At 46.6% G+C, this 14,472-nt stretch overlaps 1 protein-coding gene across 1 annotated transcript in view; it reads left to right on the top strand.

Moving 5' to 3' along the window:
* Positions 1 to 4,142: 4,142 nt before the first annotated feature.
* The window catches only part of LOC135207610 (codanin-1-like), a gene marked incomplete at its 3' end in the record, with an annotated part of 75,931 nt that continues 65,601 nt past the window's right edge, over positions 4,143 to 14,472 (top strand). The window contains 1 exon segment of the mRNA XM_064239477.1: positions 4,143 to 4,501. Coding sequence (XP_064095547.1) covers positions 4,421 to 4,501 — 81 coding nt within the window.

The raw sequence follows: 14,472 nt of genomic DNA, 5'->3' as shown, positions 1-14,472 counted from the left end.
TGTTTGTTCATTTTGGGAACTGGTCCATTCCGATGATTTTGAGCCTAAAACTAAAACTTGCTTATCTTGAGAAGGATTGCATGATGTTGTTGAAAATTAAACTGGCCTTACGCCAGCACGGGCTCTTGCTCATAGAGCAGCCCTTGGAATTGCATGAAAAGACCGGTTGAATCTGCTTCTAAAAAGCTGCGTGCCTGTGTGTGTGTGTTTCGAGACATATATATACTTAGCCTAAAAGCAACCTCTATAGATTAAGCCTCACGTAAGTGATGCTTCATCTGTTTTTGTGAAGCTTTGTTTTCATAAACTGTTATTAGTGACGGTATAGAATAAAAATAATTCTTTTAGTTGAATTATTCGGCTCACTGCTTGTTGTATAGGTATTACTTTGGACATTACTCCTGGGAAACACTGGGTTTTATGTGGCCTGCTCTTCTCTTGTGCCCTCTTCCTCTACATCAGGGTCAGTCCGTTTGATCGGTGATGGCATTCACTTCCAGAGTTGGGAATTCTCTGCCTTCCTATGTGCTCCCTTCAATTTTTCAATCTTCCTCTTGTTAATAAATGGTTTGCCTTTCTTCACTTGTGTAGCTGAGGTGGCCATCATTACTTCTGAATAATTTGATTGTTTTGTTAACTAAACATTGTAGCCTCTTCAGTAAATGCTTTGGTTAACCATGACAGATATCATCACATTAGTCAAGTTGTGTCAATACATTTTAGTTCCTTGATGGACGAGTGTGTTTCGGGCTTGACTATCGATCTGGGATCTCGAGTTCGCTTCCCGCGGCCGCTCAGTGAGGAATCTGAAGATTTTATTTCTGGTAATCAGAAATTCCTTTCTCGATATAATGTGGTTCGGATCCCACAATAAGCTGTAGGTCGAATTGCTAAGAAACAAATAGGTTCCTAGCCACGTAAAAAATATCTAATCCTTCGGACCAGCCCTAGGAGAGCTGTTAATCAGCTCAGTGGTCTAGTAAAACTAAGATATACTTTTTATGATTACATCGATATATAACAGCATTTTAATGTATTTAATATTTAAACTGTCTTATTCTTATTAATGGTCCTGACTTTCCTACTGATTTTACTGTTGGTACTTCCTTGTTACTTACATTTACTATACTGATATCAAGCATTTTAAGATTCCCTGTTGTCCTGATCAATATACATCCTGTTTTATCTTGAATCGGTTTCAGGTTTCAGATTCTTTCTGTTTTTCCAACTCTTCATAATTTTCTCTACTTCGGTCATAAGTTTTCCAAATTGTGTACCATCTGCAAAAAAACTTGCATTTTGCTACAGCATTTTATTTATTTATTTTTTTTTTTACTACCTGTGATAATCAGAAAACGTAATTTCTAAATACCGTCGGTCGTGAATCATTGTCTTTAGATACTCCTTTTGACAGAGTATTTTACGCAAACTTACAGTCTTCTGTTTGTTCTGTAAAAGTTTTGCTAGTGATAAGGCCCGTCGCTCATTTCAGAGCATCGCTTTAAGGTCCTATCTGTTTGGGGTCTCGTATCACAAACTCATTTACCACTGAATAAAACCCATCACCTAGGACTAGCTATAATACTTTCGCACGTTTATCATTCTCTGTATGTTCATATGAGGAGGTTACTTATTGCTCTGCATAAGTGTTTAAACCTAGTATTTTTTTTCATAAAAGGTGACTAATCCTCTGGTATGTTATCGAACCTTTCAAGATGTTCAAAATCCGTGTACTTTGGCTTCAAGAAATTCTTCACTGAAATGAGTTTGACGTTAGTCGACACGATTTCAAAGACGATTTATTCATTTATCCCTGAAAGGTGGTTTCACAGGTCTACTATATATATACTATATATAATATATATCTATATATATATATATATATATATATATTATATACATATATAAAATCATACTCTCGTGCGCTGTCCTCTGGTTCATTTGCCGTAGAGATCTATGAATTTATATATATATATATATATATATATATATATATATATCATATATATATATATATATATATATATATATATATATAAAATACTTTTTCATCATGTTTGATGTTTATTTCCATTCTTTTCTCGGTGCTCTTACTGTTTTGGTCATTTAACTTTTTTTAATTGGCATATCTCCCTGAATAAGTGGCCATCTTTTGATTGCGTTGTACAGTTTACAGAATTTTTACGAAAAGCTGTGGGGTCTGTAGGTTTTAGAATTGGAGCTTTTTTTTCTTTTCCCGCTGGGTTTAGAGCCATATTTTTCATTAGTTTACTCATAGCTTCCATTTTTTCGCTCAGTAAGCCTCGTAGTGAACTTCTCTTCCTTGATATTGATTTGCGTCACTAGTTTTCCGAAAGATTCTTCAAATTCACCCGTAGAAAGTGAGGCGCACTGTAGTCATTACTAGAGTGTTTGCAGCGTCCCTTCCGCCCCTGGCTGCACGTTTACATTTTAGTCTTTTATTCTACGTACCTCCATTCTCGCTTCCTTTCTTTCTTGGCTTTACTGCCTGAATGTCATGGTTCGTTCATTACGAAGCCCATGTCTTTCCTTAAATATTCTTTTGTCTTTTAGATTCTATTTCTGTTCTGTCACGATACGTATGGCATACAGCTGGCTACTACTGTAGCTTCGCCCTCAGTCTTAATTTCCATTCTTGTTTTCCTCCGATTTTCGACCATTTTACTTTTTCATGTAGGACGGGAACTGATTTCATATATGTTATTTTAGATTAGGCTGGCCTTAAGCCAGCACGGGATCTTGCTCATAGAGTATCCCGTAGATTTCATATGAGCCCCGTCTCTAGCACACCTCGTCTCGTGTGTAATAATGGTAGTAGTATTGTGATTTGCCTCTGAAACGGCTCCTTCACATATTCTATTTTGCCATTGGTTGTGTTTGTTTCAGTACGTTTTCTCTTGAAACGTCCGCACATGGCAGCAGTCACTAATTCAAAGAACCAGAAACTTCTCACGCATATTGATGTTGATGACTTTCTGTCGGTGCCTCATGTATTTGTTAGTTACAGTTTATAATTTTCTTTAACAGCGTGTCCATTCCTGCTATGATTGTTGTTGAATATATATACCTTTCATTTCTTCTTAAATACCTGAAAGTTTCGCATCTATTTTGGTCTTGGAGCAACTTATAAATGTCATTTTCTTTTTACTCAGTCTTGGTTCCAATAATGTGTAATTTTATCTGTGATTGTTTATGTAAAATGCCAAAGTAAAACAGAACACGAATGATGATAACGACATACGTATGCACAGGAAGTTAAATATTATTTTCTGTGTTCTCATCAGTCGCTTCTGTACAAAGAATCTCGTGCAACTGGCCATTTCTATACTTCGTATTGCTCTTTTAAGTTCTTAGCCTGTTGATAATGTATTTGCGTCTTCTTCCCACAATTTCGGCGAATGAAAAATATTATCCCTCCCTCCAAAACTTTAATATTCCCTGAGCGCAATTGGATGACCCAAGTTCTGATCGATGAAATCTATGTCCGGAGTCGAAGATCTGACCAAACTTGATCGTATTGCTAATAGAATAATATGGGAAAAATATTATTCGGCGTAAACAGAAATTGTTCATTCATTCTTAGACCATCGGCTTTGAAGGCAAATAGTACACACTTATGTCAGCTATCTTATGGATTTTATATTTTTATGGGTCGGGCGCCATTAGTGTGCTACGTTGATATATTTTTATGGGACTGGCGTCATTAGTGCTACTTTTAGCATCGTTTTTATATATGAAAGTAATTCTATAGCCATACGGTTTCATGCCTTTTCGATCTTTCGAGCTCTAGTGATCAATAGAAATTAATCTTGCTGTCATAGTTGCATTTCAGAAAAAATATTTACCCTTCGTCTTCATTTCATTTCCATTCGGCAATAAAACAATGTTATCTTATATAAAACTGAATTTGTTAGCAGACAGATGTAAACTATACACTTCAGTAAATCTTTTCATATGGTATGCTGAATTACAATCCAAAATAGCTGAGTTAATCTCTTAAAGAGACGTAAAAGTGCAACATCACTGGCAGCTGGGTGTTAACCACATAACCACATGTTTTCAAGTCGAAGTCTAATGATCTGTCGCGAAGTGATCCGGCACCACCTTTTAGCTGAGAGTATTACTAATACAAGAAGTTGCTATTAAATTAACTCTTAAGTTGTATAAGAAATAAAACACCCTGAAAGCAGATCACATTCGAACACTGTCGAAAAGTAAAGAAGACGGTGCGTTTTGTCCCAAGAGAAGACGACCACAGGCGAATTCATTTCGTATCGCCAGCCAGCTCGTCCGCCTCCGATCAGCTGTTATTGTGCACCGTTTGAACGCCTTGTTATGTAGAACGTCGCCGTTCTCCGTTGTTTGCCGTTCATGTGCAGTGAACAGAAGTGAATGGAAGATGTCAGCGGCGTTGGAATTGCTCCTTGGGGGCCAGGTGGTGCCCCAAATGCTAATCGAGTGGTTAGATGGTTTGCCAGTGGTTAGTACACAGTGTTTTCCTTGGTCTCGGCACCCTAAGGGTGGTCTTGTGTTTACGTTTAGGGCCTTATGCCAGGGATGATTAGCCATTCGTAGCCAGATTATCATTCAATAGGTATCATTGTCAATGCTGTTAACCTACCCTAGGGTGTAGGCTAGACAAAGAACGAAGTAGACTGGTTTGTAGGTCATGCCAGATGTAATTGAAAGTCGACGAGCCTAACCCACGTTAAGTTACTCTGGAGTCCTACTAAGGATTTCCTACGACCAGTTGGGATTCAGGTTAATCTTATGAGTGAAGTAGAAAATGAATGCTTTCCCATTTGCATACCCCACTTATAGGGTAGAACATCACAGCAGGCCAAGCAGGCCACCTACCATCAATGCAAGCCACCCTCCGAAAAAGTACATTATAACGCGTCCTGACACCCGAGATGGGCATCAGTCGCGACTTGTTGTTGGTGAGAAACGGAGCTATAGACCTCTACTCTCCTTTCGAAGTAAGTATTTTCTCCAAAGTTAGAAATTAAGGCCAAATTTTAAGATTTAAACAGAGGGTACTGAAAACGGTCTCAAACGTAGTGCAAATCTCACCAAAACGCGTTCAACATTTTTACTTACAACTCGAGGTATTTAGAAGATTGACGCCATCTCGATGTTTACGGAGTAGCTTGTGTCAATAAACTAACCATTTCCTGTGATAAATCCGCACACCACTTGTACCCACAGACGCTGGAGCACTTTTATCACAACAATCGAAACACGATTTCTCATCAACAACAAGCCAGGCGTAAAAACAGCTGTTGGGTAGAAGATGACGAGAGACGTGCTCTTGGCTAATTTTTAAATGTAGTAAAACACATCAATATTTTACATATTTTATGATGATTAATTTGAAAATATTCGTTATTGAAAAAGTAACTCTACTCTGACTCAAATTTAAGTAATTATTTTTCTGAATTAGAACGTTCTTTCAAGTTCTGTATTATGACGTCACGACATCTTGACTTTCGTACCTATTGTAAATAATTGCTATACTCAACTGTCATTGCAGAACAGTTTACAGTTATTCATGCAGATTGTTAACAGCTATACATGTAATTGTTATATCGTAATGCCGCTTATATATCTTTATTATTTACTTTTTGGATATATGAAGATGTTTTACTGCTGGATTATCGCCGTAGTGTGACCAATCGTTTTCGGTCCATGGGCCTCTGTCTGTTTTCGCCACCATCGAATTATGGGGCCGAATTTGCAATGACCAAAAGAAAAGTCGTTAAAAGAGGAAAGTTAGCATTGAGGGGCATATGTTTTTTTGACTGAGAAAAAATTTATTCAATAGCTAGCTTGTAAAAATACTTGGTTAGGTAAAAACTTGATTGACAACTAAGCAGCTGTCTAACTATGGGTTTTCAGAGACAGTGCACGCACGTTTTTGGGCAATACCTATTTCTGTAACGAACATCGTAACAGAACGAGATTTTTCTTTAGTGCATTACCCCCAGTGCCGTAATTTATAAGGGTATCGTGAATCACTAATAGTAAAGAATAACTACACTTGTCCTTGTACTAATAGACCAAAACTCCCATTATCCAGAAATGGATAGGAACACACCAGTAAACAGCTCCACCTACCCTCTCCCCCCACCTCCACCGCCACCCTGTCCTCCTTCCTTCCTTCACCTTCCCTTCTCTCTCTCTGAAAGTTGTTGCAGTTTAAACTTATTTTCTATGATTTTTCCATCTATCTATCTAATAATAGTAGTTTACATTGGTGGATATATCTAACGATTCACTCGGTTGTTACCTGCCCATTGACGATATATTATACACTGTCACTCAACTCTCTCTCTCTCTCTCTCCTCTCTCTCTCTCTCTCTCTCTCTCTCTCTCTCTCTCTCTCTCTGTTTCTTTTATCGTAATTCGAAAAATGAACAAGAAAACATATATTTCATACTTGTATAGCATTAATTAAATACTTTCAAGTTTTTAATTCAGTCGTAATGATGATGTAGTGCATCTACTAGTGCTCGCAAAATAGTTAAGCAGGACATAGGTATAAAATTTAAAATTTGTATGAGAGAGCGAGAGAGAGAGAGAGAGAGAGAGAGAGAGAGAGAGAGAGAGATAGAGAGAGAGAGAGAGAGAGCGAGAGGAGAAGAGAGAGGAGAAGGACAGAATAGGAAGGGACATTAAAATACCTGGAAATGAAAATCCCTATAATCCAATAATTATAGCCTCAGGGTTTGTCTCGAAAACCATTCAAAGGTCTGTCACACAAGTGTAAAGTTGTTTTGAAAATTTGGCAGACATGTCTCCTCATAGCGTATAGTGTTGCTGATGAATGAGGTTGTGTTGTTTATTGTTAATTATTAACCTCCTATATACCCTACATGGTTGGGGGGAACCCTTTGTGAATGCTGGTTTTGTGTTGGGTAATATTTTGGAGAGAGGTTGGGAAGGAATCCGTGCGTGCGCTAATTTTCATCACGAAGACATGTTTATTTAAACAATATAGCCACTTGATTTATGTTTTCTTTTTATGACAATTTGTGTGGTTTATGTATGCTCTAATTTTAGTTTAAAAATATTAAAAAAATTTTCATGCACAACAGTTATATTGCAGGTAATAAATATTATATTAGTTAGTAATAACGAACATGGTACATCACGTAGGGCAAAGGGATGGGTCCCACTTGCCCCTCACCCGGATATGGTCATTTCAGCGAGTGAAAATATGGCCTCAGGTTACTATGTCAACTGAACGACTTAAGGAGGTTACAGATTCTTTAGTAACGAACATTGACCCTCCAAACTGGGTATAAGACTATAAACAAAACGTTGAAATTGGTGAAATTAGGCTATGTATTGGAAGTATATATACATAAATATTAAAGCAATTTTATCATTATTGCATTACTATGACAACTAGAATTCATGGAAACAGTTTATAATAATGGAACGGCGTATGTGTGAAGCCTCCACTATGTGGCAACGATGATTTTGCCATTCTTAGCATGCAAAACATTAAAGGTTACATTTATTTCTGGCATACGATTATTTAAGAAATTCAAAATACTATAAAGACTGAAATCAATGAAAAGTGCTAGCAAAACCAAAAACAAAAAAGCAAAAAAAAAAAAAAAAACGTAGTAGTCGTTCCTCTATGCACTTTTCCGTATCGTTTCCTCTATGGTTTTTCGGCAGCCAGATGTACGAAAACGTTAGAAACATTTGCATTTGTTTCCGATACGTAATAACAAACCTCGGTCCTTTAACAATAGGAAGTAGCTAGCGGCAGCTGGAACGGTCGTAAGCTTCGAACAAGGGAGAACGGTAGTTAACTGCTTGTCCGATTGTCGCGCGCCAAGCGCGACTGGGAGGTAAACAAACAAATCACTTTTGCTTTCGGCCGTGTGTGGGAAGGACGTGTTCGCCATCGCTCTGCCCGCTTTGTCGTTTGCTTTGAGTTTGAGTATTTGCCTCTCTTTCTGTATAAATCAGGAGTGACTGTAAGTACTTTTACAATTCTATTGATCTTGCAATGAGTGAATTGGAAGAAATGGAGATATCACCGCGCCCATCCAGTCGCCCGTAGAGTGTGTCCCGGGCTGGAGGGGCGTAGATGTGGAGGTTTCAGGTCATTCGTTGACCGTGGACCCCCATGAGGTTTGTACTCGTTGCCGGGGGGCGAGAGTGCTCCCGCAACGAACCTTGTGTCATATGTATTAATTGGTCCGAGGCGCAGTGGGTGCTGTACGAGGGCAGGAAGAGACTTAGGCCGGCCAGAAGTCATCGAAAGTCCAGTGACCTCCTTTTGGTGACGGACACTTTCGTCCTCTTTCCTGCCCCCCGGCCAGCCCCCACGTTTTCGCGCCTTCCCCTGCGGGGGGGGTAGCGGAAGTCCTTTTCCTCTCTCGATCCGTCGAGTGTGGGATGAGGGCCGCCCGCTACCCGGACGTACAGCTGTAACTCGTGGTCTTCCGTCCGCTCTGGGGGGGGTGTTTCTTCCCCAGGGCGCGAGGAAGCCCCTCCAACTAACCCGACTATTGCTTCCGCAGGTGTGCCATCAGCGAAGGACGACTTGGGAGACAGGTTTTGTGGGAGTCGCTGGGACTGCAGGGAATGCCCAGCATCCAGGGGTTGCTTCAGCGGTTGGCGGGGTCGGCGGTGGTCACTCATGGTTCGGTGACCACCACTACTACCACAATAACTACACCAGCGTATGAGATGCCACCACATCTGGTATATACGCCCCATATAATGTCGGTGACACCCACGGTGGCTATACAAAAACCCATTGCTGCCGTGCCAAGGAGGACGGTGCCACCACCACCTGGATTTTTTCCTTTGCCGGCCCCGGACTTCCGCTGCCCAAAGAGTACCCCCCTGGACCTGCCGCCAGTGCCACGGATGACGGTGACTGCCGACAGGACGCCTGGCTCTCCGTGGTACCTGCCGTGCCTGCCGTACCTGTTGCCGTTCCAGCTACTCTTTCCCTTTCAGATCGGCCTGCACATTCCCTTTCAGATGTTCCTGCCGTTCCTGCTGTTCCCGGACCTGTTCCTGTTGTTCCTGCTGCTGGTGTTGCTGTCACAGTCTCAGGTCTTTCCGGACAGGTGCAGTCGGGCCCTGTTGCTTCGGCAACTGCCCCGGCTCCCTCCTGGATGGAACCGACCTGACGTCGGTGTTCTGCGGAGCCATGGCGAAGAAGAAGAGGAAGAGGAGAAGGTGTCGTCGCGTCTCTCAAATCTTCTTCGTCGTCCTGCCTCTCCTTCCCTTCGAACTTTCTAAGGCTAAACAGCCGAAAAGAAGAGCTGCCTCTCCCCCCCTAAGAAGACTCCTTCGGGATCTTCTAAGGGCCCGGCTCGCTCAGGCGAGCTGGGGAGCTCTTCTGCTGGTCCTCCCTGTTCCTTCGGGAACGGGGCCCCGTCGCTTCTTCTGCAAAGAAGAAGTCGACGGGGACCAGAGGTGCACCAGCCTCGGATGGTGCGTCCTCACCTGTGCTAGCGGTTCTGCCGCTAAACCAGGTTCCGTCTCGGCCGCTTCTCGTTCGCGAGAAGCACCGAGTGGACGCTCTTCCAAAGAGGACCGTCCAGCCAAAGTTTTGACGCCCGAGCTCGCTCGCCGTCAAGACAGCGGCGCGGAGCAGAAGACTGGCGAGAGTCGTGCACACGACTCTCGCCAGCCAGTGGACGCTCTCGCAGCGATCAACTGGCTGCTCGGGCTGACGTGACGGTCGCTGACCGGCCACGGGTTGAGGCGAGGAAGGAGTCCCCCCCACGGCCGCCGGTACCAGCCACCACGGCTGGTACCAGCGGTTTGAGCGCCGAGAGGACTCTGGCCGGGTCTCGACGCGACAGAGAGCCTAAGCAGGTCACCCGTCCGCCTCTCCCGATGGGACCGGGCGGAGACGGTGACCAGCGGCAGCTCGCCTGACGCTAGAGATCGGTCTCGACGTTCTCAGCCGAGCCAATCGCCCCAGGCGAGCGGCAAGGCTAGGCCTGCTGCTCGACCGTCACCGCGGGTTGTTTTTTACGATCAGCAGCAGCCCTCCACGCACGCTGGTCCTGCCAGCGAGCGAGGGGGAGCGTCAGGTCTGCCTCTCCCGTACCTTCAACCTCCTCGGGCTATACCGGGAGGAGCGAGGTACCAAGGAGCGATCAGCACGAGAGGTCGCCCGCTCGTGACCCAGCTATGACGCCGTACGGCTCAGGCACGGTCTTAGGACCGACCAGAACATACGCGCAAGTAGTTGGAGGCGACCGTCAGGGGTCTGTCGCTGTTTCCTCCTTCTGAAGGAGGAGTATCGAGGGATATGCTCTTGCTGGAGGGACTGGACGGTCCTACTCCACAAGACGCTGTAACGCCTGAGATACAGAGGAACTTCGCAGAGGTCATTAAGCTGATGCGTCTGCATAATGACCTTGCGGAAGGATCGCCGCTACCACCAGCAGAGCCCATGTCCCGGCTCGAATCATTTTGGGGTCCCAAGAGGGAGCCCAAAATGATGATGGGGTTGCCCAGATCGGAGCTTGCGGACTCGGTCCTGGATCAGGTGGAGAATCTCGTCTCCGGACGGGAGGACTCGCTAAAATTCCGGACGGTCCTCTAAGCTGCTTCCTCCTCCTCTACAGCGGCAGAGGCGATTTTACGTGCCATCGGAAGACCCGATACTGCCGAAACAGGTTAACCCGGAGTTTAGCGAGGCTGACTCCAGGTGTGTCCCTGCAGCAGCTCCTGTCGGAGAACCTATGGTTCTCGCAGCAGGAGGCACTTGCCCTGGAATCTACCGCTATGGCAGCATTCCAGGCAGTTTCCTGGTTGGATTTGTGGTCCCTCACAATATCCAAAGTAGCGGCCGGCTCTGGGAGTTCTGCTCTCGAAGACGACGCTCTTTCAGGAGACTGTGCCAGTCTGGAGGAAGAGCAATCTCTTACCTCGCCCATCAGCTGCTAACCTGTGGGCCAAACTTGGTTTCTTCGACGTAGGGACGCAGTCCTTACCCGAGTGACCAAGGGGGCCGGGCGTGAGGCGGCACTCGGGGGCTACGAAATGGACCTCTTAGGAGTTCCCCCCCAGCTCTCTTTCCTGGAGAGATGGTGGACGCTGCGGTGGAACGGCGGCGCACTGACGAGAGTGACCGCTTAGTCCACCAGGCAGTCTCGAAGGTTTCTGTTCTGGCAACCTCGAGTAACTGCGGCCAAACCAAAGAGCTTGGCTAGCGCTTCCACGGCGGCGAAAACGGTTTGCACCAAACCGTCCAAACCCCGTGTGAAGACTCCAGTTGTTTCAACTTCTGCTAGAGGAGGCCGCAACCAGCCCTCCTCCCAGCCCTCCTTTCCCGAGGAGGTGCTGGAAAGAAGTCGAAACGTCGAGGGAAACGCTAGGGACGGCGTTCCCCCTCACCTGCTGCCGGAAGTGGGGGGGTGCCTAGCGAGCCATTGGGCGACTTGGCAGCGCTACGGCGACCGAGAACTGGATAGTAGACGTCCTTCGGGAGGGATATCTACTACCCTTCGAGTCTCGGCCCCCCCTCATCTCCAAACCGGTCCATCTACAGACCTATGTCCGGGGATCAGCAAAGGACAACGCTCTTCGACAGGGAGATCAGACCATGCTGGCGAAACGAGCTGTAGAAATCGTGGAGGACCAGTCACCGGGTCTTTTTACAGCCGCCTCTCCTAGTGGAGAAGGCATTGGGGGGCTGGCGTCCGGTGATAGACCTCTCTCCCCTGCCTCCCCCGAACCGCGTTACGTTCGCACGACGCGGTTCACGATGGAGTCGGCACGCTCATTGCTCGACTCAATCAGGGGGAACGATCTCATGCTTTCAGTGGACCTGAAGGACGCGTATTTTCCAATACCCATCCATCAGTCCTCCAGAAAGTACCTCCCGCTTCATCTTCGACGGGACGGTGTACCAATTCAGGGCACTTGTTTTCGGTCTCTCAACCGCCCCACAGTGTTCACGCGAGTGTTCACTCTGGTGTCGGCTTGGGCCCATTCGAACGGGATACGTCTTCTGAGGTATCTCGACGATTGGCTAGTCCTGGCGAGCTCCCGCTCGCAGTTGCTACAGGACGAGATCGACTCCTCAAGTTTTTGTCGCGATCCTGGGGATCGTGATAAACTACGAGAAGTCCGACCTCGAACCCAAGCAGAAGATGAAGTACCTGGGTATGCTGATAGACACGGTAGCAGGGCAAGTCTTTCCCGCAGACTTGCGTATCAGCAAATTCAGGGAGGCAGCCGGCCGGTTCCTGTCTCGGCAGGAACCAGGCAGCACAGCAATGGCAAGTCGTGATCGGCCATCTTGTCGTCACTCGAGAAGTTAGTCCCTCACGGGCGTCTTCACCTGCGGTACTCTCCAGTGGAGACTAAGGGAGAGTTTGGTCTCAGGCCAAGGATCCTCCTTACTTTCCCGTGGCTATCACGGACAAGGTAAGGCAGGACCTAGCCTTGGTGGCTCGACGACAAGAACCTCTTTAAGAGGAGTGCCCATACGCACTCCCACCCCCCCGGAGATGCTTCTGTTCTCAGACGCATCGACCGAGGGATGGGGCGCACACCTGGAGGAGTTGCTGACTGCAGGTGTGTGGGACCGTCACGAAGAATTCACTTCACATCAATGTCCTGGAACTCAAGGCGGCGTTCACGCTCTCCAAGAGGTTTCAGGACCGCTTGGTGGGACACTCCAGTGGTGTTGATGTGCGACAACAACCACAGTAGTGGCATATGTCAACAAGCAGGGGGGGCGGGGGCTAGTGTCTCTTCCGCTCCATCAGTTGACGGTGCAGGTGCACGAGTGGGCCACGGCTCACTCGATAGAGCTGTCAGCACGCTACATTCCAGGCAAGAGGAATGTAGTAGCAGACAAGCTCAGCCGTCGGGATCAGGTGATAGGGACCGAATGGTCTCTACACCAAGACGTGCGGAAAGGCTCTTAGACCTGTTTCGCCACCCGCACAACAGAAAACTTCAGGTTTTCTTTTCAGCTGTTTGCCGGACCCATGGGCAGCTGCAGAGGACGCTCTCCAACACCCTGGGACAACCTCTTCGCGTACGCCTTTTCCTCCCTTCTTTGTCTGATTCGGAAAGTGATCAGGTCGAGCGCTGGTCACTCCCAATCTCAGAATGATCCTGGTGGACTCCCCAAACGGCCCACAAGCCGTTTGGTATCCGGACCTGCTGGCTCTTCTTGCTTTGGAACGCACCTAGAGAGCTACCCACTTGGCACAAACCTTCTAGCCCAGCCACACGTAGAACGGTACCCACCAAGCAGTCCAGTCCTTCAACTTCACGGCTGGCTGTTATCCACCATCTCTGCGAACGAGAGGCTTTTCTCGTAGCGCAGCAACAGAGATGGCTGGACACGTCCGACAGTCCTCTGCAGCTGTGTACCAGGGGAAGTGGGCCGTCTTCTGTGGTTGGTGTCGTAGACAGGGTCTGTCTCCTCTCAGAGCACTCTTCAGCAGGTAGCGGATTTCCTCGTGTTTCTTCGCTCGAGAGAAGCTCCTCTCAGTACCCACAGTTAAGGGATATAGAGCCGCCCTGGCTCTCGTCCTAAAACTGAGGGGACTGGACATCTCGAATTCGTTCGAGATATCCTTACTAATGATGGAGCTTCGAAAGGTCTTGCCCACCCAGGGAACTCAGGCCCCCTGCGTGGGATGTGACTCTCGTACTTAGAGTTTGACTCGAAGACCCTTCGGAGCCACTCCGAGAGTCGTCAGACAGGATCTGACCCTCAAGACCCTCTTCTTGCTGGCCCTGGCATCGGCGAAGAGAGTTAGGGGAACTACATGGCCTTTCTTATGATGTTAAACATACCAGAGGCTGGGATCTGTGACGCTCGATTTCGTCCCGAACTTCGTAGCTAAGACTCAGAATCCATCGATCCCTGACGACAGGTTCGAGTCTTTCACGATCCCCTCCTCCTGGACTTCACCGATAATGATGCGGATGAGATGCTGCTTTGTCCTGTGAGGGCGCTACGGCGCTATCTGAAGAGAACTCGACATCTCAGGCCTGAGTGTCGACGCCTCTTCGTTAGCACTGGGGTTACCAAGAAAGAAGTCTCCAAGAACACGCTTTTCTTTCTGGCTGCGTGAGGTGATCAGGAGAGCGTACGAAGCTGATGGTAGCGACGACATCCGTACGCTCCGTCCGAGAGCCCACGAAGTCAGAGGGTATCGGACCCTCCTTAGCGTTCCGTAAGAACTTCTCCGTGGCGCAGGTCCTGAGGCAGGTGTCTGGGCCAACCAGACCACCTTCACGTCCTTCTACCTTCGGATATTGCCCACAAGCATCCTTGGATACTTTTTTTCCTTGGGACCTTTGTGGCTGCTCAACACGTTGTGTAAGCTTACCAGCACCCGAGCAGGCAGAACAGCATCGATTCCTGGTATGACTGGGTGAGAATGAATGCGTGAATGAGAGAGTGACTGGCTTCTCTTCACCATCTTT

This window comes from Macrobrachium nipponense, chromosome 11, assembly GCF_015104395.2.
Source record: "Macrobrachium nipponense isolate FS-2020 chromosome 11, ASM1510439v2, whole genome shotgun sequence".
Classification (NCBI taxonomy): domain Eukaryota; kingdom Metazoa; phylum Arthropoda; class Malacostraca; order Decapoda; family Palaemonidae; genus Macrobrachium; species Macrobrachium nipponense.
Note: the sequence above shows the minus strand (reverse complement) of the source record. Positions and strands in the feature narration are given on the sequence as shown.